The sequence below is a fragment of the Anomaloglossus baeobatrachus genome, chromosome 11, assembly GCF_048569485.1.
Source record: "Anomaloglossus baeobatrachus isolate aAnoBae1 chromosome 11, aAnoBae1.hap1, whole genome shotgun sequence".
Taxonomy (NCBI): Eukaryota; Metazoa; Chordata; class Amphibia; order Anura; family Aromobatidae; genus Anomaloglossus; species Anomaloglossus baeobatrachus.
In genome coordinates, this window is record NC_134363.1 from 69311471 (window position 1) to 69333826 (window position 22356).

At 43.7% G+C, this 22356-nt stretch overlaps 1 protein-coding gene across 2 annotated transcripts in view; it reads right to left on the minus strand.

The window, feature by feature from the left end:
* The window catches only part of LOC142256017 (beta-2-glycoprotein 1-like), an 83423-nt gene extending 65304 nt beyond the window's left edge, over positions 1 to 18119 (minus strand). For both annotated transcript variants that reach the window (XR_012727471.1, XM_075327505.1), the window contains exon 1: positions 18031 to 18119. Coding sequence is in view for 1 of the 2 variants with exons in the window: in XM_075327505.1 (XP_075183620.1) it covers positions 18031 to 18100 (70 nt within the window). In the remaining variant the exon portion in view is untranslated. The remainder of the gene's footprint in view (positions 1 to 18030) is intronic.
* Positions 18120 to 22356: the final 4237 nt, after the last annotated feature.

Genomic DNA, 22356 nt, shown 5'->3' on the forward strand with positions numbered 1-22356 from the left:
GAGGGTACAGTGGCAGGATTGTGGTGCTCTGGGTAGAGGAATGGAAGCCTGCCTTTCTATTCCCTCCTAATGGTGAAATGCAGGGAGGAAATCCCTGACCTTGGCTACACAGACGCTGTCGCTGTTTGCAGGACCTGTCACCTATGGCTCTGACCCTGCCGGTTTGAGCCCTTAAAAGGACTGCTATAAAGTGCTCTCCCTATGCTGTCTAACGCTGTGTATGCAGCGCATACAGCTGTATCAGCGATAGGACTCAAGACGGAGCTGCGACACTGATGTCTGACACCAAAGACGCAGAAGAGATAATGGCGTCCTGGAAGAAAATGTCCGGTTTTATAATGCAGGGACATGTGACATGGACATCCTATCACACATGCCGTTGCTTCTCTGGCTCAAAGTCCACTTAGCTGTGTGTGTGTCTGGGATTGGCTGACATGCTGGCCCGCCCCACAAGACGCGCGCGCTTAGGGAAGGAAGACAAGAAAAAAAAAAAAAAAATGGCGATCGCCATTATACAAACAGCAGTGATCTGAAGGCGCTGTTCACGCACACTATACACTGAAATGTGATAATAGTTTGATTCACAGAGTGACTTACACTATTACAGCAGAAACCAAGCTAGGATTTTGCTGTTTTTTAGCTGCTAGAACCGTTCTCGAACGTTTCTAGAACTATCGAGCTTTTGCAAAAAGCTCGAGTTCTAGTTCGATCTAGAACAGGCCCCAAAATCACTCGAGCCTAGAACTGGAGAACCACGAACCACGAACCGCGCTCAACTCTACTCTTTACTAAAGAACTTGGATATAACAATTTTTCAATAACAAAAGAAATAACCAACTCAGATTCACATATATCCAGTCAATGCTGACCAGTACCACTGTGCTGCACAACTCAGTAGGCCCATATGAAAACATGATGTTACTATAATTTGCCTAATAATACACCTGCTTAGTGAAGTAGCCGAGACTTTTTTCTAGTGCAAAGCAGTAATCAAATGTGTCACATCGTCAGCGCTCTCAGCCCAGGAGCGCAAACATTTTTCCTGGCTCACCTTTCTTGTTCCTGCAGTCTTTGCCAGGCACCCCGGTCCTTGGATTTCCTCTGTTCCCCTGTCAGCGCCCCCTGTATTTCAGGGGCACCAACATTACTCTGCTGCTTTCTCCTTCTCCATGCTGCCTGTTTTGTACTCTGGCTCCTGAGGCGCACACATACGCAGCAGGGCTTTTGGGAGCGTGCTTAGAATGCGGCTATGCAGCTCTCCCTTTTTTTAATGGGCCAGTGTCACCTAACCCGGAAGTGCCTCTTGGTCCCCTCCATTAGGCACAGTGTATTTAAGGCATCCTCCTTCACTGGGAGGTGTCTGTTCAACGTGTTCCCATAGCTTATCTGTCAATGCTAGTTGTCAGGTCCGCGTGCTCTTACCTGCATTCTGCACTGTTTTGTAATTCTATCTCTGTTCTTCCTTGTACCCATAGAGATTTGATGTTCTCTTGCCAATGTCCTGATGAAGGGAGCTGTGTCTCCAGAAACGCGTAGACTTGTGCATGTTATTAAAGAAGCATTAATCTCTTCCTGGATCCATTGAGTCCTTGGCGCGGAATTAAGACCCTTCTTCTATCACTCTCTGTTATCAGCCAACTTTGGGACTGCTGCCTGGACCTGGATCTTATATATGCCTGTATAGTGGTTGTGACTGGCACAACCATTATAGGTGAGTGTGTTTTTATTACATATCTTCCTCCCTTTTTGGGGTAAGACCCTATTGCGCTTTTCTTTCCACAGTTTCTCATCTACTTCCTAGTACCCATGACACCACAGGTGTCCATCCTGTGTCCTCTAGATCTGCAAGCACCATCCACCTGCCTGTAACCACCGGTACCAATCTGTTCCAGCCCATACCAGCTTCTGCCTGATCTGCTCTGGTTCCTGAACATTGTCTTATAGCGCCAGCTGGCAACGTACAAGGATCCCCCAGGTCTGTCTCCTTGCAGTTACCTATCAGCAATCTGTATGCTTCCACCTCCTCTGGTTATGGTGAAGTCTCGGTAGCTGCTTGGGTTTGCTCCCCTGGGTCAGTGAAAGGACCCACTTTCCTCTTGACTGGCAGTTAACAAACTTAACAAAAACTCTAAATCTCCCTTTCATCCAACCTCATAGTTAATTCACCTAAGAAATGTTTGATATGGTGTTGTGTACATGTGACGCCCTGGACTAGTCAGGTCGTCCCAGGTAGTCGCACACAACACCACACGCCCCTCGCGATTAGGTGACATTAGTCAAACTAAAGAAGCCTTGTCACCACCCTCCAGGTTTGATGTCCACACTAGGGGGGCGGAGCCAGGTGGTGGGCTCCGCCCACCAAGGAGTTCACAGGCCTGGAGGCGGGAAAACACAGAGAGTAGTTCAAGTTCTAGAGGAGAGTAGTCTGGAGGAGGTAGAGAGCAGTCAAGTTCACGGGCAGTCCTGTGTCCAGGCCTGCCAAGAGACTACCGGGTGGCTGGGTCGGAGCCCACTCACCATTGGCAAGGAGGCAGATGGTGGTGGCCACCTGCAGGAGCTGGGATTACAGCCGGTGGAACCGTAGGGACCGGGGTCGAGCGGTGGCCCGTCGGTACCGAACCGGGAAACCGTTTGGAAACCGGAGCACCAGGAGGGGTACTCAGACCCAGTACAAAGCCCTGAACCGACAGGGCCGAGTCAAATCAACTGATTGCAGACTGGACTTTAGGACCTATCCCACACAAGTCCCGTTAGAAGACAACAGCTCAACCATACAGGGTAAAGCCACCGCCAAGGCATAGAGACCCAAAGGGCCTGCGTCTGCGGGCAAACGAGCTCCAACGGCATATACAAGTCGAGGAGCGGACTACCGGTGTCTAGGCATAGGAGTCAAACATTTACACACAGAGGTGCAGGAGAAAGGCGGAAACCACCAACCTACTCTGGGAGAAGCTGCAGCCGGCTGCAGGCCCCGTTCATCACTCCGTTTGGTTTACCAGAGACTCCGGTGTCTTGTGTCATAGTGAGTACACCAGTGCCTTCGGGCCGCGCATCGCGCCGCACCACAGCACTTCACCCTGCACCCGGGCCCCGGAACCAACACCCCCTACCCACGGAGGGGTCAACACCAAGCTGTGCCATTACACCGCTCTCGGGAGCCCCCATATCTTCACCGCAGCGGTGGTGTCTACAATCACCACAACCCATGGGTGGCATCACGAACTTACATCAAAAATCAAACCACCGTGGCCCCAGCTGTGGAACTCCCCACCCAAGTCCTCGCATGTAGCGCCAACTCCCTTGCAGAGCGACGTGACCCCCGGGTCCGTGAGAGGCTCGAGCCACCACCCGCAGTACGAGCACAGATCCGAGCGGCTCGGCGGTCGCAGCCGAGCCCGCGGGGTGGTACATATACTTTTCTACAGCTGTAGTCCCTTTCAGATACTGTTACTAACAGAACCTGGTGAATAAATTTCCTTGAATAAGTTTCTTGCCAAACCAACTACATTTGCGTGTACACACCCACCATGATCACAGTGGAGGGACCTGAACTCAGGACTTACCGACCTGGGACTGATTGCTGTAATGATATGAAATTATGTCCATTTGGCTAAATGTTGCTTGTTTGAGAGGAAAGTAGGGAATCACAAACCAACGCGTGATTCCACTGCTGAATTGGAGTTCCCTCCTGATGCGTCACCCCTGTTAGGTTGTGTGCCTCATGCCAGACCTTTCCCTAGTGCACGCCATGACAAAATAACTCACTGCAAGATATGGGTGGACTCATTTGTACATAGGAGTGATACTGACTTCCTTTCTCCTGTATAAAACTATATTCCATTTTGACTCTTTTCTTGTTTCTGAATACAATGCAACTAGACAGAAAATGCATGTGTTTTTAGCGAAAGCTGCAAGATTTTGGATAGCAGAAACAGAATTCTCAACATAGGAACCAAAAAGGGTTTGCCAAGAAGTGGCCACGGTGGGCCAACACCTCTGGCAGCACTACTCATATAAACATTAGACAAAAGGGGAGGACAAAGAGTATATGTGCAAACATAGAAATTTATTTATTGAAAAAACACAATAGAGGACAATATTAAAAACAGATAAAACACCACCAAAATTAATCATCTGGGGGGTACAAAATTACATACTAGTGGCACAACAGATTCTCAGAAAAGATCATATAATACAAAATACCCCAAAAAAGCAAAAAATCAATACAGGAAAATGGATATTGTAAGGGTATCAGGATAAATAGTTATGCCTCTCCATCTTGAAAAAGCAGCCTCACCGTGTGAAACGCGCGTCGATGAAGTCCAGGTTCCTCTCTGAGGGGTCTTCAGACTGAAGGTTTGACACCTTTTTGCTTTCTGCACTCCTCCTCTCAAGGTAATAAATTGTCATTTGACTAGGAGTTCCCCAGTTTACCTATTATCGTGAGATCTATCTATTTTTGCCATTGTGATAGATTCCTTGGTCTATCACTGGCATTTATGATTAAATCTCAACCTTATTTGAGAGATGGTATGTGCTGATTGTGAACTCTATCCCTCTTCTGGAACTATTGTTCAGATTGATGGTCACAATATTTGGATTTATTTATAACTATTTATCCTGATACCCTTACAATATCCATTTTTCAGGATTGATTTTTTGTTTTTTTGGGGGGTATTTTGTATTATATGATCCTTTCTGAGAATTTGTTGTGCCACTATTATGTAATTTTGTACCCCACAGATGATTCATTTTGGTGATGTTTTATCTGTTTTTAATATTGTCCTATATTGTGGTTTTTCAATAAATAAATGTCTATGTTTGCACATATGCTCTTTGTCCTCCCCTTTTGTCTAAGATTTTGGATAGATAACATTTTTTTTAAAATTAAAATAGGTGCCTAAAATAAAAATATTTCAGCTGGTCATAAAATGGGTAGCCACTACTTATTTATTGATGGCCTATCCTTTGGTTAGCCATCAGTATCTGATCAGTAGGAGTGCGGCACCTGGTACTCCACCGATCAGCTGTTACCAGCACTGGCAGCAGCTGGAAGTTCTGGGAACACAGCAGCTCCATAAACTATAGTGGCTGCGGTCAGGTACTGCAGATCCATCCCCTTATTCAGATGAATAGAAGGTAGATCTGCAGTATCCAGCTTTGACCACTATAGAAATGGTGGAGTTTTGGCTACCTCTGGTAACAGCTGATCGGTTGGGTTGATGGGTTTTGCACCCCCACCAATTAGATATTGATGGTGCCACGATGTGACTGTTGAATAATGAAGGCTAGGGGCTCCTAGGCTGTTCCTCATGCTAGAGTGCCTTATGCTATCCCTAACCTCAGGTATACTCCTAATGGTGGAGACACCTGAGTCCTGTTCCTAGCACTGCTCCTGACAACACCCAATCTGATACCCCCCTCCCACCACGGAAGGATGGGGCAGGAGTGTGATGGAAAACAGATGAAGACAAACAAGGGAAACCAAAACTCTGCAACACTGCACAAACACACACACACACACACACACACATACACAAACACACACGCACATAATTAGATATTAAAAGATTCAGGAGGAAAGCAAGACCAGGAAGGTAGCTACTACAAAAGACAATAGGGGTAAACTCCACAACTGCACAAAGCAATAAGCACTACTGCCACCAGATAGTCGGAAATACCACACCTCACCAGACCAACTAAGATACACTATATCTGGCATAGATGGAGGGATACATCCAGCATAAATAGAAGGGGAGCAGAGGTGGTTAGCTTCCCCACAACATGTGCTCAAAGGAGACTAACAAGCAGACTAGCAGAGATTAACTCTTGCTAGCCTGCCTATGAATCATCATGCAGCAGGTCGACGCCTGAGTCTGCCTACATAATTCCCAAAGACAAAAGAGTTTCTCAGGTGGAGTGTTAGAATCTGTACTTTGAACAGAACCTGATGCTACAATGACAGTTGGCGAAGTTTGTGAAAATCTCAGTGTGACAGATGTTTTATCTTCAGGAAGGGCCATCAATAAAAATAGGGGCAAATACATTTAGTTGTAGCAGATTGTGATCCTGATAATGACTGACTAGATTTGTGAATTCTATTGCACAGTTTAAAAGTGGACCATTTCTGAATAAGAAAGTAAGTGCTCTTTCAGATTTATATGCAATTCCGACCAATATTTGTCACGGACGTCTCTCTGTTACTAGAAACTTGTGACATGATCTGGGCCAGAGTCTCCCTTTGCCATCGGAGACTCCTCACATTAAACGTATTCCTTTTCTTTTGATGTTGAAAGGATTAATATCAGTTTTTCTTTCCAGTAGCTTCTGACTTCCGCTTTCAGTGCGTCCAGTTTGTGACCACTCCTTTCCCTATATATGTTCACATCTCCAAGTAGAGGGCACCGGTTATTCTAATTCACTCTGAAGCTTGGTCTCAAGGTGTAAGGAGCTGCTGGGGCACTTGTTGCTGTGAAGCCGTGTAGGCTGCAATCCTGGTGTCTGACTGCAGCTGTGAAGCTGGGCTTTATCCTTTGTTGTTTCCCCTGCCTGTTGTACCTTCCCTTCATGTTGTATTAGTGCAGAGGTGGGACTAGTAATCCCTACCTACCAGTTCATTAGCCACGGCTACTAGAGGATCTCTCAGGGCTTCAGGTATCAGGTGCGGAACCTGTATAGGGACTGGGTAAGAGTGCAAGGTGAAGCTACAGGTGAGTGCAGGAGCTGTCCCATCTTCCCCCTCACTTGCACCAGGGTCCACGATTGTTAAAGTGTCTCCTGGTGTACATCTTGTTTGTTGTGGTGGAACCCCTGTTTGCTGTGTGTCTTGCTCCACAACGGACCTTCTCCAAGTACGTTGGCCAACAATATTGGATTGCGATGCAAAGACTGGCTGTGGGTCTCCCAAACTAACCGTGACAATTTCATATATTTCTATCAGGCTGTCACACTCGGGTCAGGAGACCCACTGCCATTGTGATCCGATATCAAAACGATTTGCATGGACGTCTGAATAAGTCCTTAAAGTGAAAATATGTGTGGACATGGTAGACGGAGTTGGATTATAAATCTTAACGACATGTCCAATCTGTTTGTAGATTTCAGAATTAATACAGATTATCACATCATTATCTTCTGCAACATAAGTATGAAGCAAAATGTAAATCCTACCATGACCAAGTATGAAAAGAATCCACTTTTGTACATTTCCATATGTAATTAGGTCAGCTATATTGGTCTTACCTACAATAATTAAGTTAATATTATTCCAGTATCATGAAATAATGCTCGAAGAGTTAACACTGAAATTATGGGGTCATAAATGGCAGCTTTGACTACAAAGTGCCCTACAGAGATTTGCCTGGATATTGGCTGTAATTGGAATGTTCGGGAGCTGTTACCAGCAGAATCCAATATTCTTGCTAGTGTTTAGTATAATTAGTTTGCTCATATTGCTGAGGAAGCCTCCAGTGGTTAATTTTGTACACAGATTATCATATAATGTTCGGGATCCTTGAAATAGGTCACTTGAAAAAAAACGAAGGAAGGAATCTAGTTGGAGCTAGAACTATTTAATTCCATAAAACAAAAAAATAATGCACACTCTAATTATAAAAAACTAAATGAAAAAGTCTAGTAACAAAAACAAAACACAGGCTAAATGACCTGATGGCAGCTAATGACCATGATGCAGAACATGGAAACTGAACAATAATATAAACACCATACTTTTGTTTTTGCTCCTATTTTACATGAGTTAAACTCTAAAAGCCGCGTAACACGCAACGACATCGCTAACGAGATGTCATTGGGGTCACGGAATTAGTGACGCACATCCGGCCTCGTTAGCGATGTCCTTGCGTGTGATACGTACGAGCGACCGCTACCGATGAAAAATACTCACCAAATCGTTGAATGTTGACACGTCGTCCATTTCCCAAATATCGTTGCTGATTTAAAACGCAGGTTGTTCGTCGTTCCTGGAGTGTCACACGTAGCGATGTGTGCTGCCTCAGGAATGACGAACAACCTTTCCCAAATGTTGTTGATCTCCTGGGACACAGGTTGTTCGTCGTTCCTGAGGCAGGACACATCGCTAGGTGTGACACCCCGGGAACGACGAACAACAGCGTACATGCATCCTCCGGCAACGAGGTGGGCGTGACTATCATGCGGCTGCTCTCCGCCCCTCCGCTTCTATTGGACGCCTGCCGTGTGACGCTGCATAAACCGCCCCCTTAAAAAAGAGGTTGTTCACCGGCTACAGCGACGTCGTTAGGAAAGTATGTGTGACGGGTATAGCGATCTTGTTCTCCACGGGCAGCAATTTGCCCGTGATGCACAAACGACGGCGGCGGGTGTGAACGCTAGCGATGTCGCAGCGTGTAAAGCTTCCTTAAGATCTAAGACTTTTTTTATGTAAATGAAAGGCCCTTTTCTCTCAATTATGTCTTAAAAAATCTGTCTAAGGCCTGCGACACACATCCGTGCCGCCGGCACGTGTTTGTCATTTTTTGCACGTACCGGCGGCACGGAGACACGTTAAGCAATGCTACCCTATTGTAGCAGGCACACACATGTAAAACCACACGGAACGTGTGTCTGTGTGCGTTTGTACGTGTGTGCGTTTTTCTAAACGCTGACATGTCAGTGTTTTCTCCGGCAGCACAGGTGTCACACGGCCCGCACCCGTACCACATGGGTGTAGTGTGGATGTGGTCCCATGTGACACGCACCGGAGAAAATACACGTGTCAGTTGAAAAAACCCAAAACATTTACTCACCTTCTCCAGCCCTCCTGTCTCTGCCGCTGCTTCCTCTTGCTGCCGACCGCCGCTCATTATTCTCATTTAATTTTCACTTCACTGCCAGGCAGCAGCAGCAGCGGGGAGACGGGAGGGCTGGAGACCGAGGATCAGCACCACGGACAGCACCACAGACAGCAGGAAGGACCACGTGAGTATGTAAATTACCGGTTCTACGTGTGCTATCGCGGATAGCACACGTAGAACACACGTGGCCCGCACGTACCAGAGACACGTACTTACCTGCACGCAACACGCAGGGGAAATACGTGTCTCTCGGCACGTGCGTGATTTTTACGTGAGTGTGGCAGAGGCCTAAGGCTGTGTGCGCACGTGTGCTTTTGTCATGCTTTTACGCTGCGTTCTGCACCGTAGATTAAATAAAATAAATAATAAACCAGCATAATGAGAAAAAAATCAAAATGTCAGAATTGCAGTTTTATGCAGAAAAAAAAAAATAATAGGCGATCAAAACATGCTATATACCCCAAAATAATATCAATAGAAACATCAGCTAGGGGCACAAAAACAAGCCGTCATACAGCCCTATATGCCAAAAATTAAAAACTTAAAAACATTACGTCTCTCGTAAAGTTATAACACAAGCAAGATGTAAAAAAAAGAAGTCTGAATTATTTTCCCCCAAAAACACTATACACATTGGGTATCTATGTAATCGCACTGACCTGAAGAATCATATTGTAAGGTCAGCTTTATGGTAAAATGAACGCTATAAATAAAATACCCAAAAAACTATTGCAGAATTCTTTTACTATTTCAACACACTTGATTTTTTTTTCTCGCTTACCATTACATCATATGATAAAATGAACGATGTTATTCAAAATTACAACTCATCCTGCAAAAAGCAGGGCCTCACACTGGCTATATTGCCAGAAAAATAAAAAAGTTATGACTCTCCCTGCAGAGCTCCACAAACAGGAGCGATGCTGGGCTGTGTTGAGCGGTGAAATGCCGACCACAGCCTAGTCACTCAAGAAGACTGGGGACGGCTGCGGTGATGCCAGGTCAATAGAAAGTTGATGTAACATCACCAGACTTCAGAGGTCACGGAGCCTGGGGGTCATTAGAGGAAGATATGGCAACACAAGATATTTGCGAGACACCTTGTTTGTCAACATAATATCGATGTGCCTTGGAAAAATAACTAGTGAACCACCTCTTTAAGGAAATTAGTACCATGTGCCAGATTAATGCGGGCTTTACACAAGACGATATATTGTGCGATATGTCGTCATGGTCACGGTTTTTGTGACGCACATCCGGCATAGCGCACGACGTCGTCTCGTGTGATACTTCCAAGTGACGCAGTATCGCTCACAAATCGTGAGTCATGTACTTGTTGTTAACTTTCATAGTATCGTTTATTTTCATGGGTGCAGGTTGTTCATCGTTTCCGTGGCATCACACGTTGCTCTGTGTGACACCACGGGAACGATGAACACAGCGTACCTGCGTCCCACGGCACCCGCCGGCTTAATGGAAGGAAGGAGGTGGGCGGGATGTTTACATCCCGCTCATCTCCGCCCCTCCGCTTCTATTGGCCGGCTGCCATGTGACGTCGCTGTGACGCCGAACGTCCCTCCCACTTCAGGAAGTGGACGTTCGTCGCCCACAGCAAGGTCGTCCGGAAGGTAAGTACATGTGACGGGGGTTAAACGAGTTTGTGCGCCACGGGCAGCGATTTGCCCATGATGCAAAAACGACGGGGGCGGGTACGATCGCTCGTGCTATCGCACGATAGATCGACTCGTGTAAAGCAGGCTTTACACCAATAACTTGCAGGTATCTGAAAGTGTTCTCTAACTTTGATCAGTGTTCTTTTACATTTATCTCATTTACATTTTATTATGGGCTTTTGAAAAAAATCAATTTATGAAATAAGGTTAAAATACTTCGAGTTTACTCATGTTTGGATATAATCACATAGGATGACATAATGACCTTAACATTTAGGAAATTGTGTGTTGTTCTCTAATTTTGATCTCAAGTGTATACACAAAATCACATATATTCACATATATTTATTTACACAGATATACACACATAATATATGAAAATATGCAGAAACATACTATATGCTTTATATTTAAACACACAGTTGAAACCAGATGTTTCCATACACCATCTAAAGAGACACATCTGGATTTTTTTGCTCAATATCTGAGATGAAATCAGAATAAACCTTTCCTGTTTTAGGTGAATTAGGAACCAAAATTATTTATGTTTCTCAAATGCCAGAATAATGAGATAGAAAGGATGTTTTAAAGCATTTTTATTACTTTCTGCAAAGTCAAAAGTTTACATACATTTCATTAGTATTTGGTACCATTACCTTTAAACTGTATGACTTGGGTCAAACATTTTGGATCTCCTTCCACAAGCTTCTCACAATAGTTGATAGGAATTTCGGCCAATTCCTCCTGACAGAACTGATGGAACTGAGCCATGTTTGTAAGTCTCCTTGCTTCGCACCGGCCTTTTCAGCTTTGCCCATAAATTTTCAACAGGATTAAGATCAGGGCTTTGTGATGGGCACTCCAAAACATTGATTTTGTTAGCCACTTTATAACCAGTTTGGTAGCATGCTTCGGGTCATTGTCCATATCGAAGACGCATTTTCGCCCAAGCTTTAAGTTCCTGGCTGATGTCTTGAGCTGTTGCTTCAGTATTGCCACATAATCTTCTTTCCTCATGATGCCATCTATTTTGTGAGGTGCACCAGTCCATCCTGCAGCAAAACAACCTCAAAACATGATGCTGCCGCCCCCGTGTTTGACAGTTGGGATGGTGTTCTTAGGCTTCAAAGCTTCTCCCTTTTTCCTTCAAACGTAACAATGGTCATAATGGCCAAACAGTTCAATTTTAGTTTAGTCAGACCACAGTACATGTCTCCAAAAATTACTGTCTTTGTTCCTGTGTGCATTTGCAAACATTAATCTGTTTTTTATGTTTCTTTTGGAGTAATGGCTTCCTCAGGGCAGAGTGGATTTTCAGCCCATGTTGATACAGTACTTGTTTCACTGTAGATAATGACACAATCTTACCAGCTTCCACTAGCATCTTCACAAGGTCTTTTGCTTTTGTTCTTGGGTTGATATGCACATGTCTGACCAAAGCATGTTCATCTCTGGTACACAGAACCAGTCTCCTTCCTGAGCGGTATCATGGCTGGACATTCCCATCTTGTTTGTACTGGCATATAATTGTTTGTGCAGATGCACGAGGCACCTTCAGGTATCTGGAAATTGCACCCAAAGATGAACCAGACTTGTGCAAGTCCATAATTCTCTTCCTGAGATCTTGGCTGATTTCATTTGACTTTCCTATGATGCTATGCAACGAAGCAGTGTGTTACAGGTGTGCATTAAAATACATCCACAGGTGTGTCTCTAATTAACTCAGATGTTGCTAATAAACCAGTCAGAAGCTTCCAAAGACATGACATCATCATATGGGCTGTCCCATATTGTTTAAAGGCATAGTACTCTTAATGTATATAAACTTTTGACTTTACAGAAAGTAATAAAAATGCCTTAAAACTTTCTTTCTCTCTCATTATTCTGGCATTTGGCAAATAAAGATATTTTTGGTTCATAATTGACCTGAAATGGAAAAGGTTTATTCTGATTTCATGTCAGATAGTGAGAAAAACATGCAGATGTGTCTTTTTAGATAATGTATATAAACGTCTAGTTTCAACTGTATAAATGTACATTTGCAGCATATAGTGTACCCTACACACACACACACATACTAAAATGACCCTACTGTACCCCTCTCAACTGCCCCAGCAAAGTATGGTAACCCCAACACAGTAGGATCCCCCAACTGCACGCAACCCGCCATTCAGTATAATGGGATTATATACAGTATAACTTCTTTACAATGTATAATGGCCCCACTAGCCCTTCAAACAGCATAATGGCTATACCACAGCCATCTGTGCAGTATGATGGACCCAACACAAACCTTCACACTGTATAATTTTTTATGTACGGGATAATGGCCCTTAAACAGCCTACCATAATGTGTAAAAGCTCCCTCATAGCCCTCCAAATAGTATAATGATATTGATATAGCCTTCCATGTAGTATAATGGTCTCCCCCATAACCCTTTCTATAGAATAATGCATACCCTATAGTTCTCTATATAATATAATGCGCTCACCATAGTCATCCATATACTGTAGTATAATGTACTTCCCTTAGTCCTCCATATTATACAGGGCAATATAAAAAATAATGCATACTCCATTGACCACCATACAGAATAGTGTACTTCATAGTCCTCCATATAGTATAATGCACACCTCATAGTCCTCCATATAAAATAATGCACCCCCATAGTCCTCCACATAGTATAACACACATCCCATAGTTCTCTATATAAAATAATGCACACCTCCTAGTCCTCCATATAGAATAATGCACCCCTCATAGTATTCCATATAGTCCCATAGTCCTCCATATAGAATAATACACCCCAATAGTCCTCTATAGAAAATAATACACCTCATAGTCCTCCATATAGAATAATGTACCCCTCATAGTTCTCCATATAGTATAATGCACCCATAATCCTCCATATAAAATAATGCATTCCATAGTCCCCCATATATTTGAATGTATACCCCATAGTCCTCCATATAATATAATGCACACCTCATAGTCCTCTATATAGAATAATGCACCCCATAAGCCTCCAAATAGTATAATGCACACCTTATAGTCCTCCATATAGAATAGTGCACCCCATAGTCTTTCATATAGTAAAATGGGCACCCCATTGTCCTCCACATAAAATAATGCACACCTCATAGTCCTCCATAAAAATCAATGCACTCCCTATAATCCTCCATATAATATATTGCACCACCATAGTCCTCCATATAATATAATGCACCCCCATAGTCTTCCATATAGTATAATGCACCACCATAGCCCTCCATATAATATAATGCACCCCTATAGTCCTCCATATTATATAATGCACACCCTGATAATACTACATATAGAATAATGACCACTCCATAGTCCTCCATATGACATAATGCACACTCCATAGTCATCCATATAGCATTATGGTCACCAGCGTACTCATTGATTTAAATAAATAATTGAATGCTCATCTCCCATCTGCTCATCACCAGTACCTTCCTTCTGGATTCTCTGCTAATAGTGGTGGCTTTTTAATAAAGGCTCAGTGTTGGCCAGAGTATTTGTCCTCTTTCCAATACCCCATCACCATAGCCTTTTTAATAACCCAGTGCTGGGTAATAAGGTTCTTTTGGTGTCTATACTGTGCAAAAGTGTTTACTCCTTGTATCATTTGGCTTTACATTAACTTGTTACTGGCCACATCATATTGTCTGGTGCCGTTCCTGACCTCTGCCTGTCCTCCCCTGCGACAGTCTGCTTACAATGTCTGTTTGCCCTACTCTTTGCTAACAGATGTCACTCTGAGCGAAGCAGCCTGGGGATACTTTGCAGCAAGGGGGGACTCACAATCTCTTAAAGGGATTTTCCAGATATATTAGGATAGGTCAATATTATCAGATTGGTGGGGGCTGACACCCAGCACACCCACAGGTCAGGTATAACTAGCTTCAGTAAGCAATTGAATGTACTGTCCAGTACAGCTCTGTCTTCTCTGCAATAGACCTTGACGTATCTATAAGGGATAAGCAGGTTACCATGCTAAACACCCCCATACCAATCTACCTAAATAAAGACGAGAACCACGACTTTATTGCAGGAATGGCCACAGTTTTATTTAACCGTATATATGTATACCAAAAACTCGTGGCCCAACATGCCACTCAATTGTTAAACTTAACCTTATACATATATACCCGTATAACCAGAAACACCAATAGATCCGTCCGAGAGGCCAACCATCATTCCTAACCCCCCGGCCGGCCCAGAGGACCACCTCGGCCGTGACCACCCGGCCCAAGGTGAGGGGTAACAACGTTCCATCGTTGATTACCCCTACCCAGAACCTGCGGGACCTCCGCCCACAAGTTCCCATCCAGTCCGAAGCCACTCCCCTTGAGCGACTTCGTACCAACAAACCGACTGTCGGTACTCCCAACCTCTCAGACGGACCTATCACCCCGCTGTGACAACAACAAAATTGGCAAATCAACCTTGCATTCTCCTTTTTCCCTCTTTTCTTTGTTTTTTTTTTTTTTTATAAACATATACATATACATATATCAGGGCGGGCGGGTGGGACACAACTTTCCGGCGACAAAAGGGGAGGTAATCAGTACACCCCCTCTCTTATACCTCCCACAAACTCCCCACCCCTTCCTTGCTCCCCTCCCAATCCCCTTACAGCTCCCTTCTACCAATCCTATAGCCCCATATATCCCCTATCCATGTAATCCAATTAACCCCTTCCTAACCTGGCACCCTCCCGATCGTCATGGGGTCCATTCACCCCTATGGGGCTCACTGCCCTTCTTTTCATACAGACCAAAGGGAGGTTTTGGACCCATTAGGCTCCAGGGCCCTGGTGCGATTTCAACCCCTGCACCTATTGTAGTTACACCAGTAAAAGAAGATTTAAAGGTTTTTTTTCCAATCCCCAAGATCCTATCCCAATATGTAGTATACAGAATAAATTTAATATTAGCAATTACAGTACCTCCAATTAGAAATGTAATATAGTTCTCCTGATATAGCCATGTCTCTTACCTCATGTGCAGGGCAATACAGCTTAGGTATCCATGGTTACGTTCACTTATATAGTGACAGTTAGTTTCTCTTGGTCATAACCATAGATATCTAAGCTGCAATACCCTGCGCATAAGGTAAGAGAAATAGGTAATCAGGAGAACTATACTATATTTGTAATTGGAGGTATTTGCTAATATTATTACCCCCACTACACAGATCCATATCCCAAAAAATGAGAATGCTACAGGTCTCGGAAAATGGTGCTAAAAGAGCAATTTTTTTTTTCAACAAATTTCAATATTTTTTTCCATTGCTTAAATAGAATAAAATCTACACTTTTGGTATCTAGAAACTTGTATCAACCTGGGGAATCATACGGCCACGTCAGTTTTATCACATAGTGAACATTGTAGAAAAACAAAAACAATAGTGCAATTGCACTTTTTTTACAATTTCATTGCACTGGGAATTTTTTTTACCCATTTCCCAGTACAATATGTGGCAAAATGAATGGTGTCATTGAAAAGTACAACTCGTCCTGCAAAAAATAAAACTTTTATATGGCATTGTTTTGGAAACATAAATAAGTTATGGGCGGCTCTTGGGAGAATAGGAGGAAAAAGGAAACTGGAAAACAAAAAATCATTGAGTGGTAAACTCAAATGAACCGAATGTTGCAAAAGTATTCGTCCCCCTTGAATTTTTCAATCTTTTCACACATTTCAGGCTTCAAACATAAAGATAAAAAATTGAATGTTATGATGAAGAATCAACAAGTGGGACACAATTGTGAAGTTGAACGAAATTTATTGCTTGTTTTAAATTTTTGTAAAAAAAATCCCAAAAAACTGAAAATTGGGGCATGAAATATTATTCAGCCCTTTTACTTTCAATGCAGCAAACTCACTCCAGAAGTTCATTGAGGATCCCTGAATGATTCAATGTTGTCCTAAATGACTGTTGATGATACATATAAGCCAGCTGTGTGTAATCAAGTCTCCGTATAAATGCACCTGCTCTGTGATAGTCTCAGTGTTCTGTTTAAAGTGCAGAAAGCATCATAAAGATCAAGGAACACAACAGGCAGGTCCGTGATACTGTTGTGGAGAACTTTAAAGCCGTATTTGGTTGCAAAAACATTTCCAAAACTTCAAACATCCCAAGAAACACTGTGGAAGCGATCATATTGAAATGGAAGGAGTATCATACCACTGCAAATCTACCAAGACAAAGACTCAAACAAGGAGAAGACTGATCAGAGATGCAGCCAAGAGGCCCATGATCACTCTGGATGAACTGCAGAGATCTACAGCTGAGGTGGGAGAGTCTGTCCATAGGACAACAATCAGTCGAACGCTGCACAAATCTGGCCATTATGGAAGAGTGGCAAGGAGAAAGCCATTTCTCAAAGATATCCATAAAAAGTGTAATTTAAAGTTTGCCACAAGCCACCTGGGAGACACCAAACACGTGGAAGAAGATGCTCTGGTCAGATGAAACCAAAATTGAACTTTTTGGGCACAATGCTAAACGATATGTTTGGCGTAAAAGCAACACCGCTCATCACCCTGAACACACCATCCCCACTGTAAAACATGGTGGTGGCAGCATCATGGTTTGGGCCTGCTTTGCTTCAGCAGAGACAGGGAAGATGGCTAACATTGATGGAAAGATGGATGGAGACAAATACAGGACCATTCTTGAAGAAAACCTGTTGGAGTCTGCAAAAGACCTGAGACTGGGATGGAGATTTGTCTTTCAACAAACAATGATCCCAAACATAAAGCAAAATCTACAATGGAATGGTTCACAAATAAACGTATCCAGGTGTTAGAATGGCCAAGTCACATGACCAAGTCACAGTCCAGACCTGAATCCAATCGAGAATCTGTGGAAAGAGCTGAAAACTGCTGCTCTCCATCCAACCTCACTCAGCTCCAGCTGTTTGCAAAGGAAGAATGGGCAAGAATTTCAGTCTCTCGATGTGCAAAACTGATAGACACATACCCCAAGTGACTGCAGCTGTAATCGCAGTAAAAGGTGGCGCTACAAAGTATTGACTTAAAGGGGACGAATAATATTGCACGCCACAATTTTCAGTTTATTATTTTTTATAAAATTTTAAAATAAGCAATAAATTTCGTTCAACGTCACAATTGTGTCCCACTTCTTGTTGATTCTTCACCATAACATTAAAATTTTTTATCTTTATGTTTGAAGCCTGAAATGTGGGAAAATGTGGAAAAATTCAAAGGGGCCGAATACTTTCGCAAGGCACTGTACCTCCATCCATCCTCCCTGGTCATTAATATAATATTTTAAAAAAAATAAGGTCCTATAAATCTAGACAATTTAATGACATATATTTAGAAAAGTCCATAAATTAGGAATGGAATAACTTTGATCTATGGAATAACAATGTTTACAAAATACTAAAAACAAATGACACATCTACTATAGAAGATTAAATAAGGAACCATACGGATAAATCAGCCAATACTAGAATTAATGACTATACCTTGATCTCCAAAGACACAATGGATTGTGGCCGGTATGAAAACAATTATGAAATATATTTTCCAAGCCATTGTTAAAATTGTCAATATCCAATTGTTGTCACTCTTCACTGGTTCATATTTTGCAAGTCTGCACCTTCTTTATAAATTAGAAACGTTACTGATTAACCAGTTACTAGTATGAAAAAGAACAAAATCTATGTTAAAGGCCATGTTGACTGTGGTCTCATCCTTCCGTTTTGATCTTTTGACCTCTCCCACGCTGTTAGTTTAAGAACAATAAAAAAAAAAATCTCATGCCCTCTGAAAAAACAGTAACTAATTAAATATAAACTGTATCTATCAATGCCAGTAATGCATGAGTGTGTGGGATTGTATACCACACTATTTCCGAATAAAGAAAAATATATACAAAAATGCTACAAACAGTATAGTATACAGTAATTCAAGGTACATGTTAAAGTATTGGTATATAATCAGAAAATGCCTTTTCCATTCAAGGAAATCTTTCACCAGGTTTTTGCAACCTAATCTCAGTGCAGCATAATGTAGCACAGAGACCCTGATTCCAGCGTTGTGTCACTTATTGGGCTGCTTGCTGTTGTTTTGATAAAATCACAGTTTTATCAGCAAGAGATTATCACTAGAAGATTAGGAAACCTGTTGCCAGGTAGACCTCCATATTCATGGGCTTATTATAACACTGCCTTCACCAATGATTGCTATTTTTCTGCCTATTCACAGTGTACACAGAAAGCTAACAATCAGTGGTGGGGTGGGGTTATACGGAGCTCAGCAGTCAAAGAGCTGGTAGATTGCAACAGAAATAAAACAAGTATTTTGTAAAAACTACAGCAAGCAGCCCAGTAAGTGAAACACCGCTGGAATCAGGGTCTTTGCCCCTACATCATGCTACTCTCAGATGGGGCAGCAAACACGTGTTGACACTCAGGGCACTACAGGGAACTGCATCCTCTTAGGGATTCAGGACCTACCCACTGGGACTTGGAGTACCAGTGCCGATACCACCAAACCACAACCAAAATCCTAGCTCTCCACTCCACACCGGGCATAGAGGGTTAACCATGTAAGGGGATGGTCGCCATGGAAAGGAACAAGTCCCTGGGATTAGCCAGCCTGGTGAGAGGGGTCAGTCAGGAGAGAGTCTAGTGAGTGCAGAACACAGGAGAGGTGTGCAGATGTGCCTCAGCTGGGTCCGTGCAGCAGTGACCCAGGGGCACAGGAGAGAGGTCGCCAGGTCGGGTACCGGAGATACCGCTAGGACCAGAGCACGCACGGGGTACAGGGACCTAGATCAGGTGCCAGTTCTACACGGCTTGATAAATACCTGCCCAGTGAGGACACCTTCATGGACTTTACCGAACCAAATAATCCGGGGGCATCAGCAGTAAACTAGGATCGGGGTTCGGACACTTACCTCTCCACAGGGTCCGCACTATCCGCCATACAGAGAAGGAAACTGTAATCCAAAAAAGGGACAGTCAGGCCCCAAACACTCCATGCTACGGGAACCCAACCAACAGAGGGTGCCGGGGACAGAGCAACCTGGGTCACTACATTGGCACTGATACTCCAAGGGACCTGAACCAGTAATCCAAGGGCCTGAGTGAGTAGAGACTGTTAAAGACAACTTGGTGTGGTCTCCGTTATTGCCCCTTATAATATCCCAAACACGGCCCTACCTGCAGAGGGCCTAACACCATTGCTGCAATCACCACCAGCTCTGGGAGTACCCACATTTAGCAGCGGTGGTTCTTCATCCTTAACCGCAACCCGCAGGTGGCATCACATGACATTAGCTCTATTCACCCCTTGTAAATATACCCCCCTTAAAAAAAGGGGCTCAGGGCACGGAACCGGGCAACGGCCACCAAAGTGACATCCCTAACGGTATATTCTGCCAGGGACTGAGTACCCCATTCCCTGGGCGCTACATTGACATATTGCCTTCAAAAAGGTTGTCTCTTCACCAAAAAACGTTTTCAACCCAAGTCATCAGACACTCATCAAAAAACTGAGTTTGCCTACCAAATTTGCAGTCAGCTGCCCATCTCCTCTACATTGGCTGCAACTTCAGAAATGTAGCTTTATATCTATGGTAAGAAGATTTATCCTTCCATTCCATTCCTTTTGGCTTGACATATTCTATGTTGTGAGCCACAAGGTGACAAAACAAGACATTTTTTACTGCTACATGTTTATGCTATGTAGCCATGCGGTAGTTGTGTACTTGCAACCTGCAAAGAGTTTTGCTAGTGTAAGGGGGTGGTGAACAGAAGGACAAGCAGCCAGCACCTCACCGTATTCAAAAGTAAACATCTGCTGGACGAATAGAGCAGGTGGGAACTGAAGAATGGAGAGTGCGTTTCTTCGAGGGAAGAGTTTGAAGGGGACTATGGGTCAGGGGAACACTGTGACACAGTTATATCATTTAAAAGGCCAGGGCGATAAAGGAAGGGAGGAGTTGGCTCCAAAACTTGAAGGGGAACAGACATGTGCACAGTGGAGAAGGCTTGTGGCCACCACCACAATAGAAGTCTATTGCTGAGCCAGCTTAGGCCCGAAAATTTGCAAGAAATCAGAAGGGAATAACAGTATTAAAAGAGCCCCAGCAAATGCCGCCGAGCTACATGGCGCACCCCAGTATCGAGAGAGATTAGAATGAGGGTATTTCACACCTAGAGGCCAGCAGTACCTGCCACACTACACACCCGAAGAGCAGAAAATCAAATTTTAGGCCTGTGGAGGCGAGGGTTACATATCCAGAAATTGCCCAACCCAGGGAAACCAACAGCAAAGGCAGCCGTTAAACTAACGCACCCCTTTGTTGAGAAGCACACTGTGGGGCTTAGTACTCATGGAGAAGGGGACGAAGATTCCAAAGACATAGTTTCTGAGATAACCACGAGGTAAGCTGAATTTAATGGCTGAAGAATTTGTTGTTTAATGGACAGGAGCGTAGGTGACAACCTGACTGAAAAGTATTTCCAACCACATTTCCCAGACGTTGCTCACTCCATGAAGGTACCGTCCTTATGGCTGATGGTATGCCAACCGATTGCCTTTTCCTCTAGAGGAAGTGGTATGGATGAAAATATGAATTTGTGGAAAGAATGTTGGAAGGAAGGGAATTGTGCTAGGGAAAGGCTACAACAGAGGTGGACCCATCGTGACTCTGGGGATGAACATTCTGAGGTAAATGGGACAGTTTCTGGCAGATTTTCAACGAGGGAGTGACTGGCGATTTGAAATCAGCTGAGTAAAAAAATATTCCAACAGCTAATCATTTTTATTCAGATCCAGTAGCTGACAGCTGCTTCCTAACCTCTAGGAAAAGTAGTGGTGCCCCACAACACACCACCTTTACTCTGCTACGGTACTAGAAAAGATGATGCTCATGATGCTGGTCAGGGCCTGGGTGTAATTGGAAGGACATGAGGTGCAGGTTGAACCCCCAGAAGAAGGAGAAGTGATACTAGGACTATTGTTTGCCCACTCCCTGACGATCATGCATTAGAGATGTGTTCTGGTGAGGTACCTTAACCTGAGTGAGATGAGGCTACAGCTGATTCCCAAAAAAGAGTGACCCGAGTTTACGTAATGCTGGTAGACCTCACCCGGTCCGAAAGTATACAACTGACTAAAAGGGCACAACTGGACATTGTCGATGTCTCTGAATCAAAAGAAGAGAAGGGCCAAAGCAAGAGACAGCCATGAAATCCTGGAACAAATGGAAGCAAATTTGACAGCGTTCTTCTCCAGACAAGGTGGAAGAGCTGTTTAGACAATATCAGCAAGTGTTTTCTCAACACAATGACGACTTTGGGTCTACTATGGCCATTCAACATGAGATCCCTACAGGAATTATGGTTCCCATCCAGGAAAGATACGACCAGAAGAACCCCTACAACTAGAGCTCTTTCAAATCGGAGTTGCTAGCCCTGGTGTGGGCCATGTCTGAGAGGTTTCAGAATACCTATCGAGATTGGAAGTTCATGTGTGGACTTATAGCAATCCACTTGTGCACCTGGAAAATGCAAAGCTGGGAGCACTAGGACAACAATGGTTTACCAGGATGTCTAAGTATCGATATAAGATATCCTACAGATCGAAGGCCGAAAACACACATACAGATGCGCTGTACAGTGTGACCAAGGAGCGACCAACTTGTGATGTGGATGAAGAGTTGGAAGGACAAGACACCCCAGGCTTCAGACCAGAGGTGTAGCTAGTGGTTGAGCTTAGGAGAGGGGGTGGGTGGGGTGAAACATCTGAATGGGCCCCTAACCATGTAACAACTATGGTAG